The sequence below is a fragment of the Sceloporus undulatus genome, chromosome 7 (genome assembly GCF_019175285.1).
Source record: "Sceloporus undulatus isolate JIND9_A2432 ecotype Alabama chromosome 7, SceUnd_v1.1, whole genome shotgun sequence".
Classification (NCBI taxonomy): domain Eukaryota; kingdom Metazoa; phylum Chordata; class Lepidosauria; order Squamata; family Phrynosomatidae; genus Sceloporus; species Sceloporus undulatus.
In genome coordinates, this window is record NC_056528.1 from 5,129,125 (window position 1) to 5,150,959 (window position 21,835).

General features: G+C 46.1%; 1 protein-coding gene across 4 annotated transcripts in view; it reads right to left on the reverse strand.

Annotated features, from left to right (window-relative positions):
• Positions 1-21,835, reverse strand: part of ACAP3 (ArfGAP with coiled-coil, ankyrin repeat and PH domains 3) — a 124,451-nt gene that overhangs the window by 66,455 nt on the left and 36,161 nt on the right. For all 4 annotated transcript variants that reach the window (XM_042479393.1, XM_042479391.1, XM_042479389.1 and 1 more), the window contains exons 2-3: positions 5,440-5,497; positions 2,898-3,017 (exon numbers count right to left, since the gene is read on the reverse strand). In XM_042479393.1, coding sequence (XP_042335327.1) covers positions 2,898-3,017; positions 5,440-5,497 — 178 coding nt within the window. The remainder of the gene's footprint in view (positions 1-2,897; positions 3,018-5,439; positions 5,498-21,835) is intronic.

A 21,835-nucleotide genomic window follows, 5' to 3' on the forward strand; every position in this document is an offset into this window, starting at 1 on the left:
AAGGAAGGAAGGAAGGAAGGAAGGAAGGAAGGAAGGAAGGAAGGAAGGAAGGAAGGAAGCTCAGAGCAAACAGTAATTGACAACAAAGTGTCATATAGAAATTGTTCTATGGGGGGGGGAGTCAGTTGCATAGTTGTGATACTATAGCTATGCTGTTCTAAGATTTTGAACGTTTTTAGAGACCCTTTGAAAGACATCTTCCAAAATGTATGCAGTGATTGCTTTTTCATTTACTTGGCTCCACTATTCTTATTATTTCCATTGTGGTGGCCAAACAGATAAGCTTTCTTAACATGTTAAGTGGTATCTGGTGAGGCTGGCTTATCTGTTCTTCCCTTTCCTCTCTGTTTTGCTGTTCTTACACGCTCAGTATGTGACTCTGTAGGCAAGTGCTGTGCAATTTGCTTTTTGCAGACAAGCACAGAAAACTACAGCAGGATCAGATAGAGGAAAATCTCAATCTATTCCATCTCAACCTTTGTTTATTGCATTATATACTGCAGACACACTGCTGTAACTTGACAATGAAAGTCTGTTTTCCTCCAGGACTCTTTCACCATCCTCCCAATGCCAATGCTGCTAAAAAACTTCCATCTAAACAGAGGCTGAGAATAGAAGAGGGTGGGGAGGTATAAAAACCCTTTGTAAAAAGAAGCTTTGGCCATCTGTCGGGGATGCTTTGATTGTGATTTCCTGCATGGCAGGGGTTTGGACTGGATGGCCCTGGCGGTCTCTTCCAATTCTACGATTCTATGGCCTGGGACAGACCGCCCCAAAAGGGTGGCCTGTTTCCCTCCGGAGGGACTCTGCAGCAGCCAAACTGACCGGCGTCCCTCCACCCCAAAAAGAACCCAGGAAAAATGGTTTCTTTTTGGGTCGCCATGCTCATTTCACGAGAGCGTTAATGGCGAAAATATGACGTAAGCAACGCACAGCAATGTTTATATGCTGCGTATCACTTACGTCAAGATGATGGCACCCATGTGGATGGGGCACCTTCATTAGGCCGCTGCCGTGCCATGCAAAGGTTCAGGACCGTGCGCTTGGTGCGCAGTCCCTAACCCTAGTATCGGCGGCACCACACCACTTTGTGACCATCTATCCTGGACCTATGAAAGACATTCTTAAGTGAGATACGCCTGTATTTGGAGTAGACACTAGGCCAGTGGGAGGTGGCCTAGGTGGCCCCTGGGAGCCTTCCAGTTCTGTGATTCTTAACATGGGAAGCTGCAAATGCACCCGGATGTTGCGAGAGGTGTAGCTCTGAAGTCAAAACATCCCTCGCTCTTTTTTGATCACTGTCCCAAAGGCACCGCCTCCGCTCAAGCTTGGGTTTCCTTTCCCCGTTGCAAGAGCTTATCTTCCTCTTCCCAAATAACGGATGCTCGCTGACCTACTTCAGCTGCATCGTCTCTGCTTTCTGGGGTTTTTTCTTCTTCCAGAAAACCAATGCGATTCCTTGAGGCATCAAACTCCTCAGATATTTTTAGCTTAGCGAGAGATCCGTGTGTGTGAAAGAGAGAGAGAGAGAGGGAGAGAGACAGCAATGTGAGTTCCCCAATCCAAACATTTTTATTTATTCATTCGCTTTTGCAAGATGCAGAGAATAACAAAGCTTTTGTAGAGGTTCCTGATCCCTGCGCAATTTTGCAAGCGGGATAATTTTGCACATCTCTGGTTTGCACATTTCCAGTGTTCATCTCACAGACAGGCTCCCAGCGGTCCATGCTAATTAGCAATCTGCCTGATAATCCTATTAAGAAGAAGGCTCTCCTTTGGTCTATAGGTACATGTTAGCATATTGCATAAGAAATCATGTACAGTATTCCGTCTATGACCAGGTTCTTCATTTTGCCTCGCCTCCACAGAACCTTTCCACAAATAGAGCATCATGGAATTATAAAGCCATAAGGCAATGATGGTGAACCTTTTAGAGGCCGAGTGCCCAAACTGCAACCCAAAACCCACTTACTTATTGCAAAGTGCCGTGTCCCTCTGCTTTTCTATTAACAAACTCTGGCAAACTCTGTGCTGGGGTGATGGCACATGTGCCCACAGAGAGGGCTCTGAGTGCCACCTCTGGCACGCGTGCCATAGGTTCGCCATCACTGCCATAAGGAAACTCAAAGGTCACACACCATGGTTGCCAATGCAGAAAACCTGCTCCTATGGCCTCCTTTTAAGGTAGCACTGAAAATTTGCCTTGGAAATCTTGGGCCCCATACAGACAGCCCAAAATAAAGCTGCTTTGGGTCACTTTGGAGGTATGCGGTTTAAATGATGAATGCGTCCTAAGAGGCCAGAAGCCACACCAAAGCCACACTCCAGTACTCTTTTGGTCCCTCTAGGGTAGTGGTTCTCAACCTTCCTAATGCCATGACCCTTTAATACAGTTCCCCATGTTGTGGTGACCCTCAACCATAAAATTATTTTCATTGCTACATGCAAATATGTGTTTTCCAATGGTCTTAGGCGATCCCATGAAAGGGTCATTCGACCCCCAAAGGGGTTCTGACCCACAGGTTGGGAACCACTGCTCAAGAGAGCATCTGCATATTTCTCTGGCCTAGAAAAGGTAAGTCCTGATGATTTAGGCTTTAAATCTGTTTAAAATGGCGGTGGGTTGAGCAAAATCAATAACATAATGGCTATTTCAGCTCCATCGGAACACATCCCCCTGGTCTCCAGTGATTTCCCATGGAAGTAGCTGCTCCAAGTTATGTTAATTTCAATGTCTATTGTGAGTTCATGAATGCAACTGGAACATAAATTAAGACCCATGTGTGCATACACAACCAGATTTCAGGGGAAGGGGATCCTATAATGACTTGTTGGTGGTAGGGTTAGCTGCTCTGGCCATGCTCAGGAGCTCCTGTTTCTGTTGGCACTCCACTTACCGAAATCATTTCGTCCTTCTTGCATTGTTGCGATAGGTCCCGGACTCCACCGACAAAGTGCTTGTTGGTGATGATATAGGCTTTGCCAGCCTCGATCATATTGCTGCATAGCTTCACCAGCTGAGAAAGAGAGAAGGCAAGGGTGTTTTTGTGGAGTAGTATGTTTCAACACGTTAGTCAGAAACATATTGCTTTGAGCCCCACTTTGTAAGAAGAAGGGAGAATATGAACCAAGATGTTGATGAGGATGAGGATGAGGATGATTCAACAGGATAAGTCTAAAAATGCAAATACCTGACTTGATCTGTATTTATCTAATTGTGGACATATTTGCACCATATAAAAGAGCAACAGTATATAGTATCATATCCAGTATTTTGGGGTCATCTGATAGTAGGGTTGCTGGGTCAGAACTACTGCAGACCCTGAGAGTTCAGGGTCAAAGCCTAAGAGCTTATCTTCAGGTATCATCATCATCATCATCATCATCATCATCATCATCATCATTTGGGGTATAAATACCAATAATAATAATAATAATAATAATAATAATAATAATAATAATAATAATTGAAGATAAGCTCTTTTACTGTCAGGAAGTTCCTCCTAATGTTGAATCTCATTCCTTCTTTGATGATCTAATCCTCATTCCGTCTCTGCTTGGGGTACTTTGGGTACCTCACTGTACAAGTCAAACTACAAATCTCAGGTCTCCATAAGAGAGCCATGATAATTAAAATAGTCTAAGTCCAATGTACCTCTGAGACACAGACACACTTTATCACTGACACTTTATGACCAAGTGCATGTGAGGAAGCAGACTTAAGTCTACAAAAGCTGGCATTAGGCTCAAAGGTGCTACAAGAGCTCTCTACATACACTTTAACACTATAACTCTCTCCTTTAACTTTCCAAACTCTGGAGAGAGGGCCAAGAGAGCTAACATCTTGCATGCATTTCTCTTCCCGCTTCTCATGTTCTCTTCATTCCTATCATCTGCCAAAGCAAGGCTGGATGCTGGCAAGCGTCTTTGCACTGTTGCATCCGATTCCAGGGAACACAAAAGCAAGCAGATGCAAACTCCCGGTCACATCTGGCACCCAGATGAACACCAGCGAGGCTCTGAGAAAGCCTCTGGAAAGGAAAGCTCTTTCTGCAACGTGGCAGTTTCTGCCATGAAGATTTTGTCCTTCCAGGAAGCAAAAGGAACCATACATTCTTTGCTGGAAGCACACTTTGGAGGGAAGAGAAGGCGGGGTGAAGATGAGAACGTCCTCAAATGTTATCCAAAACACTGGAGATTGTACAAAATCCATCCACAAGAGCCCAACACAGCAAAGCCTGAGGCCAACCAAGACTGTAACTTCAGGAAGAAGGATCCATATGTGCTCAGGAAGAAGAGAGAGAGGGTTTAGTGTTCGGCACATTAAGAAGGTCAGAAATTCAGCGTAAATCTGCCATCCGACACACGTTTACTTGGGAATAGGGATGTGAAGACTATGCACAAATTGTCACAACAGGAGAAGTCTCCTCAACAAGAAAAATGACCAGTCTCTGTGATGGCTCCTGGTTCCTGCCTCCAAACCAAGAACATAAAAGAGAGCATGGCTTTTTTGTGAAGGTTTCCGTACCATGACCAAAAAATGTCTCCAAGGAAAACAAGGGGCTATGGACAAGGAGCAAAGATAGGACTGGCCAAAGGAGAAAAAGATGCAAACAACTCACCTGACACTTCTAGTTTTTATAAGTCCATGCAACAAGTCCATACCCTCCAACACTGAAACCTAGGCCAAGTATGACCAAGCAGCATCAGATTGTGGTAAAGGAACAACAGAAAACCTAAGAGAGGTTGCTGCAGTTTGCTTAGATCTGAGCATACCGGGCCACATGTGCAACTATTTCTTTGCAAGCATAGATTCCAGCCTAGGTTAAAAGCTTTAATTCTGACTAGTCATTGTTTATGTTCCCTCCTATCTCTAGCTGTAAACCTACATGAGGATAAAATTCAAAGATATAGCCATGTTAGTCTGTAGAATCCGTATTTAGAGAGATCCTGTACCACCTCTGGGACTAACCGAAAGAAAGATGTTGGAAGCATGAGCTTTCACAGACTAAAGTCTGCTTCCTCAGATGCATATGCTCCCTAAGTCATTCCTCATAGGGCATGGTTTCCAGACCCTTCACCATTTTAGTCGCTATGTTCTGGACACGCTCCAGTTTCTCAACATCCTTTTTGAATTGTAGTTCCCAGAACTGGACCAGTATTCCAGGTGAGGCTTGACCAAAGCAGAATACAGTGGCAATATTGCTTCTCTTGATCTAGACACTATCTATATCCCATAGACAGGTCTATCCTCCAACCGAGGGAAACAGTTGAGAGTTCAGGAGAAACAGCTACTACTGTCTGCCAGAAGCTACTACTCAAGGCACTTGCCTCGCCATGCCAAATGGTAGGGCCAGCCCTGTTCTTGGTTCCCAGTGAATAAACTGAACCTTTGCGCAGGTCTCAAATCTCTTCTACACATTTTCTTTCCTGGCTTACCTTGTCAAGCTTGGCTTCGATTTCCACAACATCTGTTTCCACTTCATCTATGGTTGCCCTGTAAAGAGGAAAGAGAGAGATGGATGTGAGCACCAGCCAGTCCCAACATAAGATATCACAAGAAGGACTTGCCTAGGTGAGAGGTGGGCAACTGTGTGAAGGCCAGGAGTAAATTATCCCTCCACATCGCACCCCAGTGGGACCACACAAACCCTTGTGGCTTCATGGGCCACAAAACTAGGGTGTGGCGCCCTTGTACTTAAGCCACACTATGCTCACTCCCACCCTAGATCAAGGCTATGGGACACGTGGCCCTCCAGATGTTCTTGGGCTGCAACTGCAACTCACAGCATTCCCCACCATTGACTGTGCTGTCAAGGGCTCTTGGGGGCTGCACTCCAAGAACATCTGGAGCCCAAAGTTGACCTTCCTGCCCCAGAGGAAATGCATCTTCCACAGGCCCAATAAGTGGCATTCCATCGTCTCGATGGGTGTGAAATAATGATGTGGTTTCGTGGCACTCTGTTTGCTAGTTAAAGGATTCATTTCCTCAACAGCAAACTCTAGCAATCTGGTGTTTGGCCACTTGACTGAGCAAAGCTTGGGAAAACATTACTTTTTTGGAGTAATAATCCTGGTCCTGTAATGTTTTCTTCTAAGCAAGGATCCACCCCCACATGGACTCACAGACATGTATTACATAAAAACATGGATATTCTAGCCAGTGCTGAAGGGGGAAAGGCACTTCCAGGCCAAGACTTGGGGCATAAAATCCACTCGGCTCTGGAAGTCATGAGCCAGAAAACGATCTCTCTCCAGGAGCTCATTCCTGCGGTAGAAGTGGACAATGGTTCTTTTAAATCGGCACCTGGAAGTGCGGTAAGCCATGAGGCCATCTTGTCTGCTCCAAGCAGCCTGGGCAAATCCCAGTAGATAGCAGCTCTTAGCCTTGTGGTCTGGGCCACAAAGCAAAGAGGAAGAGGCCTGTGAAACATCTTGGCTCTGGGATTGTAAGCACTCTGACACCAAACATGCCTGCCTAACCCTCTGTTTCACATATTGCATCAAGATCCATTCTTTATTCAGCAAACAGCCTTTGCTTATGCATTGCAACAGATTCCCACAGAGCAAGTTAGAGTGCAAATACCAAGCTACCATCAACCTACCATGCACCAGAGATCTGAACCCTGGTCTCCCAGAACCCTAGCCCAACATTGAAACCACTACACCACACTGGCTTCCGCTATGCTGTTGTTAGTACAACCTGCATACCTTGCATTGTATTTGGGGGGTCTCCATATTTTCATATGCCACTACAGTGAGCTGTATTCCATTTCATAGAACCACAGAGTTGGAAGAGACCGCAAGGGCCATCCAGTCCAACCCCATTCTGCCATGCAGGAACTCTCAACCAAAGCATCCCTGACGGATGGCCATCTAGCCTCTGATTAAAGACCTCCAAAGAAGGAGACTTGTCCCAGGTGATCCAGTTGGAGAGCTTGAGAAACTCTGGCCTCCGGTTATGCTGGCTGGGGGATTTGGACCAAGAAAAAGGCCAGGAGAACAGATAACAATATCAAGGATATGGAGGAAATGCGGGAAGTATTGTGGAGAGTGGATGTGGAGCCAACATGTTCTTAAGAGGTCCCAAGTTGGTGCTGCAGAAGCACACTGCAGCACCCATGCATTGCCAAAAAGAAACTGCCTAGCGCGGCTTCTTTTTTGTGGCGCCGCAAACAGGAAAGGGCGCCGCCATGATGCCACTTCCTGCCAGCGATATCTGGGCGCTGTGCGGTGTGGGCATCATCATGGTGGCTGCCGTGTGGATGGGAGGCCACCATGATGGCGCCGCTGTTCATTATTAGGCTTCGGGAGCATGTGGTCGCTATGCGCTTCCAAACCCAATTTTGGCCTGAGGACAGCGCTTTCTGCCCGTCTGTACCGGGCCAAAGTCACCATCTGTCCCTGAAACCCACAGACACAGTGTATTCATTTCATTCAGGCAAATGTAGGGGAACAAATGTAGATACATCAGGAAACAGGTAAAAAAATTAAATTAATCCCATGCAAAGCTGCCAGAAAATATTCCCGTCTTCAGACTAGAGACAAACTTTCAGGTTCCAGCCAGGCAGAATCCAGGGCTGGAATTCACCATACTGAAATTAGTGGTTGAACATCACCAGATCTCTGATCATGTTGTTCTGGAAGTCATAGCAGTAAAGGAGGAACACCTGAACTGTGCATTGAGGGGAAGGGACAGAACAATTGCAACCTGTAACATATTTTGAATCCTGCTCCATTCCCCTCCCTGACTTCTGGGTCTACAGTCTCTCCCCACCTCTCCAAAAATCCTCCCAAAACAGACATTCAGCACTCCACGGTCACAATAGTTCATCGGAAGATTCTGTTGTTGTCATTTTCCTTCCACAAATCTTAGGATTTCATCTCAAAGCATGCTGGTGCCTCCTTCTTGTTTCCCCATGGATACACAGTGATGGGCACTCAGTACCTGAGATCAGTATTAAAGTGAGTGATTCCATCTATCACCCAAACACATGCCCCCATCCTTAAAAATAAGAGCACCCACATCCAAAAACAGAAGTAACTTCCAATGCAAAGCTAACTATGGTGAAACAAGCAAAGGATTCATTGTACCTTGTGCAGAAGAACACATTGCCCATCTGGAATGGCTAAGATGCTGCTGACATTGGTCCTTATTTTTGGTAACCCAAATGGGCCAAATCCCAAATGAAAAGAGCAGAGTTGGCCTTTGCAAGCTGTGTTCTCTCTCCTGAGATGGGATCCAAAGCTCTGCCCAAGAAGCAGAGGATGCAACAAACTGCCCTGGGACAGGAGAGGGCAACCTGGAATCTCTCGTGAAGATGAATCAGGCATCTCAGTCATGGCATGCCCTTTGGTCAACGCCAGCATCAGCCGTGGAATGGAGCCATGTGACTGAGCACCTCTGCGCTGAGCTCCCTCCCTCCGTTTCTCAACTCTGTCTTCAAAGATTGTCAGGTTACAGCACAGTCTTGCACAACCGCCAGAGAATTTAAGATAACCCCAGACTGTTAAGATGTTAAAATGATAGGAACATCCGTTCCAGACTCCCCTACGTGAAGCAAATCCGCCTATGCTCGAGCCCCATTTAAATGAATGGGGTTCGTGCATGCGGCGGCGCACGCCCCATTAGTCCCTATGGGATGCGACGCTCCTTCTCCCGCACGGCTTTCAGCGTATGACGCGGGCACACTGTATTATGTTTGCTAAGTGTAGTACCTTCTAGTTCTTCCTGCTGAAATTACTTGTGTTAGTTTTGGCCCAGCTTTCTAATCTATTCAGGTCATTTTGAATTATGACCCTCTCCTCTGGGGTACTAGCTACTCCTCCCAATTTGGTGTCATCTGCAAATTTGATAAGCATGTCTTCTATTCTTTTGTCCAAGTCATTGATAAAGATGCTGAACAGCACTGGGCCCAGGACAGAACTCTGTGGCACCTTGTTGGAGTCACTTCTCTCCAAGCTGAGCATGCATTGCTGTGCACCCTTTAGGTTCAGCCGGTCAACCAGTTACGAATCCCCCACATTTTACTAGCTTGTTTGCAACTGTCCAACCAATTCTCCCTTTCCAGCACACCCCAGTCCCAGTACATTACAGTATGCAGAACCAGGCAGCCATGGCCACTCCAAGTTTTTCTCTCCACCCCATGCATGCAAATCTACATACAGTCCCTCCAGATCCACGAATTCTTTAGCCATGGACTTAACCATCCAATAGTTTGAAAACATTCAACAAGTATACATTCCAAAAAGCAAACCCTGATTTTGCCATTTTATATTAGGGACACCATTATACTATGCCAACGCATTTAATGGGTTTGGAGCATCCATCAATTTTGGTATCCACTGGGGTCCTGGAACCAAACCTGTGCAGACAGCAAGGGGCCACTGTATTTTTGAACTCTCCCTATCGGCTTTACAGCGACATCATGATGGTGCGCAGCTCACATCCAAATGTGAATAGCTGGATTTTCTGCTACAACTACCATTCTCAGAATTCCACAGCACTAAGCCATGGCAGTTAAAGTAGTGTCAAACCGGATTATTTCTGCAGTGTGGATGCAGTCCAGGTCCCCCTGCTCTCTGCAACGCAAGGCCTCCGTGTTCAGCAGCCGTGGCCAAACTGATGGAAACCCTCCTTCCCTTCCTTATTGAATTCGACGGTGGCATTCCTGGGTTCCTTGCCAAGAACAGGACCCTCGCACCAAAACAAATTGACTTCCTGACATACAAGCCAAACATTAAACCGTGGAGGAAATGCTCCAAGTTATTAATCACCGCTCTGGATTATATAAGGAAGAGGGAGAGATCTGGTTTCATTCAACGGACGGTGGAGTTGAGAAACCAAAACACAGCCAGCAAGCCTTGCGGTCTCTAGGTGAACGCAGCTGGCTTCTTTGCCTCATTCCCACAACATGAGCGAAAGGATTTGGGAACATATGGAATGGGGAGCTTGGGGAATGAGCAATTCCATCTGCTGGGCATTTTAGTACGTCAGACATCATAGTATGTAACCCTTTCTCCAGACCTGGAAATGTGCTGGACTATGCTCCCAGAATCCCCCAGTTGGATGTGGAGTCCAACAAGGTAACTTTTCCAGGCTTTGCACCTCTTCGCTGCCCTTCACAGGTCCAATATCTATTAAGGGTACATCCACACTGTAGAAATAATACAGTTGGATACCTCTTTAAGTGCTTCAGCACCATCTTATGGAATCCTGGGATGTGTAGTTGTACAAGGTCTATAGCCTTCTCTGCCAAAGAGTGCTGGTACCTCACAAAACTACAGCTTTATTTCTGCAGTGTAGATGCACCCTATGACAACACTAAATGCTTAATTTCTATGCTGCTGTTACATGCCTTCAAGACAACTCACCCCTTCCGCATAAGATACGACATCCATGATCAGGAAAAAGCACTCTATCCATGCAATTAAAAGGAGCCCTAGTAGCGCAGTGGTTAAGTGCTAGTATTGCAGCCATTCACATCCACAAGGTTTTGAGTTCGATCCCAGGCAGGGCTCCAGGGTCCACTCAACCTTGCATCCTTCTGCAGGTCGTAGGAGCGCTTAAGTGCACTGATAAGTGGTACAGAAATGTATTTGCTATTGCTATTGCTTTAGAAACTCTGAACGTTCTTGGCTTTATTGCACCGCTGGTTTAAAAAATCTGAAGTGAGTCAGACCCTTAAGCGTTGCCCAGTGGCAATGGCAAGGCCCAAGGTCTGACCACAACTGAGCCATCCATTTTGAAGCATCTTCCAAGAATAAAAGGCAGACTCCAGATGCCTGGTAGGAATCTTAGCCTCTTTCTTTATGCCGCTGGCAAGCTCTTGTGTGTACAAAATAGAACGATTGAAAAGTTTCTCTTGGGCAGATGCCTCCTGACTATTTTCATCCTCCCAGCTTGGAAATCACGTGGATCTTCGCGGGCATCTCCTCCCCGCTCATCCGGATGTAATCTTTCCACTTGGTTTCATCTTGGCTGCAGGAGCCAGAGACAGAGGCATCCAAAATGAACAAAAATGGAGGGGGAAAGTGTGTCTGTGTGTTTTAATTGGTTTGCCACAGACTGATGGCAGGCCTTAATGTTGTCGGAGGTGTCACAATTCATTCCGACCTGCCAAACCCGGTCCTCTCTCTAAGTTCCTTCTTAATCTTGACTTCCTTGGCTTCTCATTCCCATTACTTAATTTACGCTAAGCAAACCCCTTTTCTTGATGCTTGTGTCATTTGCAAGGAGGAAGGCACTGAACTGGGAACAAACAGGGAGGCAATACTGGGTTCTGCGAGCTATATTTCAGAAGAAAGAACTGGCAAAACCAACTGAGTATTCCTTACCCAAGAAAATCCTATGAAATTCATGGGGTCACCATAAGTAGATAGGGGACCCGAAGGTGTACGCACAAAGAGAGAGACTTAGGCCTGTTCCAGACTGCCAAAATAAAGCTGCTTCGGGTCTCTTTGGAGGCATGCTATTTAAATGACGCATGGGTCCTAAGAGTCCGGAGGTCGCGCCAAAGCCACACTCCATTCCTAAGCACTGGAGTGCAGCTTTGGTGCAGCTTCCAGATTCTTAGGATGCATGCATCATTTAAACAGCATACATCCAAAGAGACCCGAAGCAGCTTTATTTTGGCAGTTTGTAACAGGCCTTAGAATCGTAGAATCATAGAGTTGGAAGAGACTACTCCCAGCTGGCGCACAAGCTTTAAATGTGCAAAAGCACTCCTGGTCACTGCAAAGACCTGGGCCTCCAAGTTCAAAGCTGAGATCAAGAGTACCCCCAAACTGCAAACCTGTGTCTTCAGGGGGAGTGTGACCCCATCTAACACAGGCTGGATCCCTATTCCCTGATCTGCCTTCTGACTGACCAGGAGCACCTCCTGTCTTGTTGGGATTAAGTTCCAATTTGTCCTCTGCCAGTCCATTACGGATGACAGATACTGGTTAAGGCCCAGGACAGCTTCCTTGGATTGAGTTGGAAAGGAGTAGCAGAGCTGAGTGTCATTTGCATATTGATGTCACCACAACCCTAAACTCCAGAAGACCTCTCCTAGCGGTTTCATATATATGTTGAATAGCACAGGGGACAACACAGATGCCTGAGGGACACCACAAGCCAACGGCCAGGGGGTCGCACAGGAGTCCCCTAGTACCACCTTCTAAGTTCACCTCTCCAGGAAGAAACGGAGTCACTGTAAAACAGTACCTCCAAATCCCATCCCAGAGAGGCAGCCCAGAAGGATACCATGATCGATGGTATTAAAAGCCGCTGAGAGGTCCAGTAGAACCAAAACTCCCCCTGTCTGGTTCTCTGCGTAGGTCATCCACCAAGGTGACCAAGCCTTTCTCTGTTCTATAGCCAGAGACTATAACATCACTTGCGACTCCAGAGGTATGTTTACTTGCTTCCCCCCCCCCCATGTGAAATATGCCATCTATGACAGCAACACCCCTTACATTTTGCATTGGACAAATGGGACCATCTTTATGCAAGAGGATTAATGGACACAAATCTGACTTTGGAAATGGCAATGCTAAAAAATGTTGCAGAACATTACAACCTCCCTGGACACAGGTGCAAATCCTTACAAAGGATGTACAGGTTGCAGCCCTTACACCAGAAGATTACAAAACTGCATCTCTCCGGATCCGAGTACATTCTGCCCCATGCCCACAACTGTATAAATACAGTGGGTCCTTGTTATACACTGTGGTTTGGTTCCAAGATCCCCCGTGGATAACAAAATCTGTGGATGCTCAAGTCCCATTAAATATAATGACATCGCAAAATGGTGTCCCTTATATAAATTGGAAAATCAAGGTTTGAGATTTGAAATTTGTACTTTTTTGGAACATTTTCAAATGGCGGTTGTTTGAATCCGTGTATAAAAGAAGGGCCGAGGCTTGAATACCACTTGGTACTGCATATGAAGAAATGGGTTTGTATCCATGAAAGCTCATGCAAAAATAGAGAGAGAAGAAAAAGGCTTAAAGGGTCTGCTGCCTGTCTTTTTCTTCCCCCTCCCTTCCCCTTCCTTCCTCCTTTTCATGCGGCAAGAAACAAATGTATGACATTTCTGTAAGCCACTCGTGTGCAGCCCCACCTTGAACCTCTCCTGTCTCTCCCTCTCTCTCAAACATGCATTTCACCAGGTTATGTTTTCCCCTCCAGAGATGCAGTTGCCTTTGCGGCCTGCTGCATCGACAAAGAGAGGAGTCCTCTGGAAGCAAAGGGAGGGCAAAGGATGCTCTGCGTCTCTGCCTGGCCCACTGAGCCTTTTGCTTGCTCCCTTTCCCTCTCCTTCCTCCAACAAGGGATCACACACGACAGGCAGCATTAACTCCAGATAAATTGGTTATGATCCCGGCTCTTTTGGCACGCGGCCGAGCAGCCGGCTAATGAGCCCAAACAGTGTCCCAGGCAATTGTTCTTGACAGCAAGCGGCTCGGAAACCGGGTGGAGGGCAGGCGCTGTTTTCTTCCCTCCCTTCCGAACTGGCAAAGCCATGCTGGAGACAGAAAGGAAAATCTTGAAGAGGAGAAAAGGTTACGTCTCAATCAATAATAAATTAGGCCTCGGGGTGTAACCTGCCAGAAGGAAAACCGCTCAAGCAAAGGTGAGGAACGTCAGGTCATAGGGCTGAATCTGGACCTTGCTATCATACAATCATAGAATCACAGAGTTGGAAGAGACCACAAGTGCCATCCAGTCCAACCCCATTCTGACATGCAGGAACTCTCAATCAAAGCATCTTTGACAGATGGCCATCCAGCCTCTGTTTAAAGACCTCTAAGGAAGGAGACTCCACTACTCTCCAAGGGAGTTTGTTCCACTGTTGAACAGCCCTGACTGTCAGGACGTTCCTCCTAATGTTGAGCTGGAATCTCTTTTCCTGGAGCTAGCATCCATGCCTCCATGTTCAATTCTCTGGAGCAGCAGAAAACAAGTTTGCTCCCTCCTCAATATGACATCCCTTCAAATATTTAAACAGGGCTATCATATCACCTTTTAGCTGTCTCTTCTCCAGGCTAAACATCCCCAGCTCCCTAAGTCTTTTGTCACAAGGCATGGTTTCTGACCCTTCGCCCTTTTGGTGGTCCTCCTTTGGACACCCTCCAGTTTCTCCACATCCTTTTTGAATTGTGGTGCCCAGAACTCTTTCCCCTCCATTGTAAAAAGTTGAACAGCCAGACCTAAAGCTTGGTGACTGGCAGTAAGAGCTTTAATGCTGGTATTTTTAGCTTCATCATTTGGTTCCACCCGCCCCTGGAATGCAACCCCTGAAAACCGCTCTATAATTCAATTCAGCCCTTTGGGTGCCTGGTGCCATTCAAAGCTTTGGTCCATAGGCCATTGCTAGTCTGCAAGCTCATGGCTGCCAATCCATGGTGAGCTGCCAGGAAACTATGCCAGTAGTATGGCACTTATACGCTACCAGTCCTGGGCACATTGGGAAAAGACTCTGCTAGTATTTCACCAAAATAGTATGAAAAGCACTGGTCTGATCTTTCCAGAAGGCAAGGATGTTGAGGTCTATTTCTTCCTGAAACAGGCCTCAATAGGAAACCTTGAGTTGATGTGGTGCCCAGAATGGGACTTGATCTTGCCTCCATCCCAAAGTTACCTCCAGGCCAGGAATGGGGATTGTGTGGCCCTCGAAATGCTATAGGACTACAATTCCCAATGCTCCTCATCACTAGGTATGCTGTCTGGGACTGATGGGACCTGCAGTCCAACATCATCTCAAGGGCCTTGCTATCTTGCCTGCCTTAGCTTCAGTGCCCCCACCCAGCCTGGCAGCATGGGCAGAAGAATAGTGACAACATGAGCAACTCTTCAGACTGACTCCACAAGTTACTGTAAAGCATGACAGGATGCTCATGCCTGAGAAATGTTCTGAACACATGTATGAAAGGACTAGACATATGTTGAATATGCCATGTCAAAGCAATGAGAGTCATGAGACATACTTTAAGGGTGACACATTTATATGAGCTTTCATGAACCACGGTGATATACACTTGTCCCCCCACATTCGCTGGGATTGGGGCACAGGACCCCTGTGAATGTGGAAAAGCCACAAATACCAAAAACACTATGGCCTGTTACAGACTGCCAAAATAAAGCTGCTTTGGTTCTCTTTGGAGGTGTGCTGTTTAAATGATTCATACATCCTAAGAATCCAGAAGCTGAACCAAAAGCTGCACTCCGGTGCTTAGGAATGGAGTGTGGCTTTGGCGCAACCTCTGGACTCTTAGGACCCATGCATCATTTAAAGAGCATACCTCCAAAGAGATCCGAAGCAGCTTTATTTTGGCAGTCTGTAACAGGCCTATGTTTTTACCTGAGAGAACACCTCTCTGGGAATCTCTAGGTCCTCCAGCGCAACTCTGTGGTCAACATTTGCCAGACACTGACCATAGAATTGCACTGGAGGAGCTACAAATGCCTAGTGGAAAATGACTCCCTCCTTTGCTCCATCGCTTTAGATTGAAAGATCATGGAAGGAAGAGATAGTTGTTGAAGGACTCTTAGCTGTGTTCCACTCCGGTGCAGAAAACATATCGCCGTGCCACCAGTCCTGTAATTCAAAGCAGACCTTGTACAAGTTACTTAAACCCTGGGAAATTCTGGGAGTTACAGTCCAAAAACCTAACATTCCAAGCTCTGATTCAAAGGATCGTCTCTTTCCTAGTAGGCTCCAATTGGTAGAGTTTTGTTTTTACTAGGGCAATGTTTGGTCCTGGACACCCACAGCTTCTCTTTACTCCCTTATCATATCCCTGACTAATTCCTAAGTTATCCTAAAAGCAATGTTGGTGGCCACTTAGAGATGATCAAGTCTCCGGATGCCTTGGATCTGTCTGCTCCGAGAGCATCGAGCCAGAAAGCTGTTGACTCATGCTAAGGACACCCAAACAGACCAAGTTTCTAATCCCTGGAGACTTCTGGCTGATGCTGTCATCTCTTGGCTAGATGCACTGCTTGCTCCTATATGATGAGCCGTTGTTCTTCCCCTCTCCGTCCTTTTCCAACCCTCAGGCTACTTTTGTCATGATTCATTGGTGGAGGGGAAGGCTCAGAATCCATTCCACAACCAAAGCATTTCAGCAGACCAAAACATTTCACACAGATGCATGGGGAAGCGGCTGCGGAAAAGCTGGATCCCAAGGCTTAGAATCATAGAATCCTAGAGTTGGAAGAGACCGCAAGGGCCATCCAGTCCAACCCCATTCTGCCATGCAGGAAATCTCACTCAAAGCATCCCAAAAAGATGGCCACCCAGTTTAAAGACCTCCAAGGAAGGAGACTCCACTACACTCCGAGGAAGGAGTGTGTTCCACCGTCGACCAGCCCTTACTATCAGTAAGTTCCTCCTAATGTTGAGGTGGAATCTCTTTTCCTGGAGCTTGCATCCATTGTTCCCTATTCTAGTCTCTAGAGCAGCAGAAAACAAGCTTGCTCCCTCCTCAATGTGACATACCTTCAAGTATTTAAACAGGGCTATCATATCACCTCTTAACCTTCTCTTCTCCAGGCTAAACATTCCCAGCCCCCCAAGTCATTCCTCATAGGGGATGCTTTCCAGACCCTTCACCATTTTAGTCGCCCTCATTTGGACACACTCTAGTTTCTCAACAACGAAATTTATTACGGCGTTACAGCCAGTACAAAGATAGAATACAAAAATGACCAAATATCCATATAGACACCTAGTTTTTTGAACTGTGAATGAGGCGGCTTGGGATATAGAATCATAGAACCCAACCTGGTACCCTCCACCAGCATGAGGATGGTGGGAGTTACAATCTAACACATTTGGAAGATGCCAAGTTACCAAAGGCTCTGCTAGGACTGTACCAAACTGTCTACAGTATGTATAGGCGATGTATGCGTTACATACATAGTATGTAGGGATGCATGTATTACATCACCAACCCTATTTTATTATTAGGGGTGTCAGGTTGGGGCTATGCTGGGCGCTAAGATTTCAGAGCCTAAACATGAGACTTAGGAATGACTTCCTGTGATGTCACAGGAACTGGGGCCTGATGATGTCATTAAGCATAATACCATAAGCATCCATCAACCATAACTGCAAAGAGAATTTCATCTGAATAAAAACTGCCAAGTCTAGCAAGTGTGGAAACATTACTAAAAGGTTGTAGCCTTCATTTCCATGCAACCATCACTGAGGGGGGCTTTTCCTCCAATGAGGACTTATTTAAAAGGCTGTATCAACATTTTCTAAAGGATAAAGAGTCCTTATTAAAAATGCATCAGTTCGAAATGCAACTGCTCTTTGTCTCTTAGTGCTCAGCTCCCTCTTGAGAATCTCTGATCTTTAAGAAGTAAATGAAGGCATCAGTGGTGCTGCCAGGAATGAGGCGGCTTGGGATATAGAATCATAGAACCACAGAGTTGGAAGAGACCACAAGGGCCATCCATTCCAACCCCATTCTGCCATGCAAGAAATCACAATCAAAGCATTCCTTACAGATGGCCATCCAGCCTCAGTTTAAAAACCTCCAAAGAAGGAGACTTCATCACTCTCCGTGGGAATGTGTTCCACTGTCCAACAGCTCTTACCGTCAGGAAGGTCCTAAAATGTTGAAGTGGAATCTCTTTTCCTGTAGCTTGCATCCACTGTTCCATGTTCTAGTCTCTGGAGCAGCTTGCTCCATCCTTAATGTGTCACCCTTCAAATACTTAAACAGGGCTATCGTATCACCTCTTAACCATCTCTTTTCCAGGCTAAGCATACCCAGCTCCCTAAGTCACTCCTCATAAGGCATGGTTTCCAGACCCTTCACCAGACCCTCCAGGTGTTTTGGACTTCAGCTCCTAGCATCCCAAAGCATTGGCTAAGGTGGCTGAGGCTTCTGGGAGCTGAAGTCCAAAACAACTGGAGGGCCAGAGTTTGGACATCACTGACCCAGACCTTAAAGGAGGTTTCCCATTCCTAAACAGGTCTAGCACTATGAAGAACTCCCTACACTAGCCAAAACCTAGAAGGGATACACAGCCTATTCCATGAGAGCTTCCAGTCATACTCTCTAATACTCCCTTTATCCAACCCTAAGCAAACCCTAGATTTAGATTTAACATATGGCAACCCTAAGCTTTAGATTTAAATCTAGATTTAGATTTAACATATGACAACTCTAAGCAAACCTTAAGGTTGCCATATGTTAGCGCACACCACCACATCACAACTTGCACATATAACCAAAGGGATGTCTTCAGAGAAGGCTTCATCCCCAAGGAAACTGATTTTGGGGAAGCAGATTTATTGCTTTCATGCATCAATATTTACTAATTTAAAGCCTGCCTAACCAGCCACTTGAAAGACCTGTATCACCTCACACCATTCTTTGAAGATTTATGGCCAGAGTCTCACTTTGCATCGCTCTCCCACTCCCACAGCTATGAAATTATGCTTGGAAACCTGTGGGTTTTCTATCAGGGCCCCTGATCTATTTTATCCTGAGTTTTCATGTATCCACTTCTTCAACATGGATCAGCCAGTGTGTCATCTGCAAAAAAGATGAACATGATGCTGCTAACTCATCACTGCCTGCCCTGACCATCAGTAGCACACAAGGATTTTGAGTCATGGTCTTCCCCAGTTATAGGTAGATATTCCAGGGATCAAGCATGCACTGTACCACAATTATGGCTTGGGACAGTTGGTTATTGTGTATTACAGCTCCAGATTCCCCCATCCAGCATGGCCACTAGAAGATCTAGGAGTCCAAGTAGACCACAAGCTGAACATGAGTCACTAGGAAATCTAGGAGTCCAAGAAGACCACAAGTTGAACAAGGCCAATGCAATTCTAGGCTGCATCAATAGAAGTATAGTGTCTAGATCAAGGGAAGTAATAGTGCCACTCTATTCTGCTTTGGTCAGGCCCCACATGGAATACTGTGTCCAGTTCTGGGCACCACAATTCAAAAAGGGTGTGGAGAAACTGGAGCATGTCCAAAGGAGGGTGACTAAAATGGTGAAGGGTCTGGAAACCATGTCCTATGAGGACCATCTCAGGGACCTGGGTATGTTTAGCCTGGAGAAGAGAAGGTTAAGAGGTGATAGGATAGCCCTGTTTAAATATTTGAAGGGAGGTCATATTGAGGAGGGAACAAGCTTGTTTTCTGCTGCTCCAGAGAACAGGACCTGGAGCAATGGATGCAAGCTCCAGGAAAAGAAATTCCAGCTCAACGTTAGGAGGAACATCCTGACAGTAAGAGCTGTTCGACAGAGGAACATATTCCTTCAGTGGAGTGGAGTGGAGTCTTCTTCTTTGGAGGTCTTTAAACAGAGGCTGGATGGCCATCAGTTGGGGATGCTTTGATTGAGAGTTCCTTCATGGCAGAATGAGGATGGACTGGATGGCCCTTGGGGTCTCTTCCAACTCTATGATTCTATGATTCTGGGCGCATTTTTCCCAGTCTCTGGCTATGGCCCTTCCCAGAGGCCTCCCAATGTTGGGTACCAGAATGCTGATCCACTCTTGGATGATGATGGTTCCTGCATTCTGTCAGAGCTTGCACCTGACAACTTCATACATATGGGCCACAAAATCTAAAAACGATATCTCAGCAGCGCCAATTAAAAGTTCTCTCAAGTACGTGTCCTCAACAAACCTCCCCCAGATTCTATACTGTCCTCCCCCACCTCTGAATTATTACTTTACATCTCTCCCCCTCTCTTGCCAGGATGAGAAAACAGCACCATGGCAACAGCGCCATGGCAACCATCTCCATGATAACAGGATCCCGCTCGGCAACAGCATCCGCTCCAATAGCTTGAAGAGGGCTCTTGGTTGCGTGTGCCGCCCTGTCACTTGGTCAGCTGCGCAGGGTTTTGCAACAACCCAGAGGAAACGTAATGCGCGCTTGGGGCCAGCTTCCAGATGGAATTGCAAATTGCATGGAAAACAACACTATAACACAACTGAATTGCTATTTTTGGGGGGGGGGACCCCTGGTTTTCAACATTTAGCTCTCCCTCCCCCACAAAACCCCTTTGCCTTTGGTGCGGTTTCAGCATCAAATGAACTGAAGCACAATTCTCCCACAACTGCATTTTAAATATTAAGGTGGGATCCATAAAAGACAGCCTGATTTTAGGCACGTTTGTTTCATGTAAGTAAGCATATCTGTTCAAAGCACTTACACAGGAGTAAATCCCTCTGGTAAGCAAGACTGAAGCCACGTAAGCATACATGGCACAGCACTGAACTAACTAGCTCCCAGTAACTAGTTACTTGTCTTGTAATTTATTTCTTTTCAGTCTCACTCACTTATTCTAGTCTTTCCTCTGGTGCCCCAACAAACTACAGTCCCCAGAATTCCACAGCACTGAGCCATGGCAGTTAAAGTGATGCCAAACTGGATTATTTCTGCAATGTGGATATAGCCTTTGACTTGCCGTTTTACTTCAGATGTGGCAAAAGGTGCACAGCTGCAGCAGATAACAGCATCCTCCTTTCTTGCTCAGTGACCTCAGATGCCTAATGTCCCATAGCCTCATATCTCCATGCATTCTGCAAGCGTCTTCCGGTGCCTTCTCGCTCTCCTTCCCTCCCTGTTGGGACATGTTTGCCCTTGGCTGACACCAACAGCTTCCGACAGCACCGCTGGGCTGCAGGAGACCAACCTGGCAGAAGGTAAAGGATGGGCATCCTAATTCGGCACAGAGGGCAACCGTCACCAAGGATCCTATTTTTATCCTAGACTCAGTGCTGTGAGTGTGAGAGCCCCAAATAACAAGAACCAACATCCATCTGGAGCTCCATTGTCCACAAAAACGGGAACGACCTTCCATTATATCTTGATTTCAGTAAGGCCTTCGACAGGGTTCCCCATGACATTCTTGCAAACAAGCTTTTAAAATGTGGGCTAGACAAGGCAACTGTTACATGGATTTGTCATTGGTTGACTGGCAGAACCCAAAGGGTGCTTAGCAATGGCTCCTTTTCATCCTGGAGAGAAGTGACCAGTGGGGTGTCCAGTGGGGCTCTGTTCTGGGCCCAGTGCTATTCAACATCTTTATCAATGACTTGGAGGACAGAATTGGGGGCATACTCATCAAATTTGCAGATGACATCAAATTAGGAGGAATAGCTAATACTCCAGACGACAGGATCAAAATTCAAAATGACCTTATTAGATTAGAAAGCTGGGCCAAAACTAACAAAATGAATTTCAACACAGAGAAATGTAAGGTACTGCACTTAGGGCAGAAAAATAAAATGCACAGATATAGGATGGGGGACACCTGGCTTAAGGAGATTCCATGTGAAAGGGATCTAGGAGTCCTAATGGACCGCAAGTTGAACATGAGTCAACAGTGCGATGCGGCAGCTAACAAGGCCAATGCGATTTTAGGCTGCATCATAGAATCATAGAGTTGGAAGAGACCTCAAGGGGCATCCAATCCAACCCCCTGCCATGCAGGAACTCTCAATAGAAGTATAGATCAAGAGAAGTAATAGTGCCACTCTATTCTGCTTTGGTCAGGCCTCACCTGGAATATTGTGTCTAGTTCTGGGCAACACAATTAAAAAAGGACATTGAGAAACTGGAGCCATGTGTCCAAAGGAGGGTGACTAAAATGGTGAAGGGCCTGGAATCCATGCCTTATGAGGAAAGACTTATGGAGCTGGGGATGTTTAGCCTGGAAAAGAGAAGGTTAAGAAGTGATATGATAGCCCTGTTTGCGCTCACCCTAAATGCTGAATGGATGAGAGAGTAGAGGTGGGTTAGTCCTTTTAGGACAGATTACACTCTTGAATATATATATATATATATATATAAGTCGACCTCA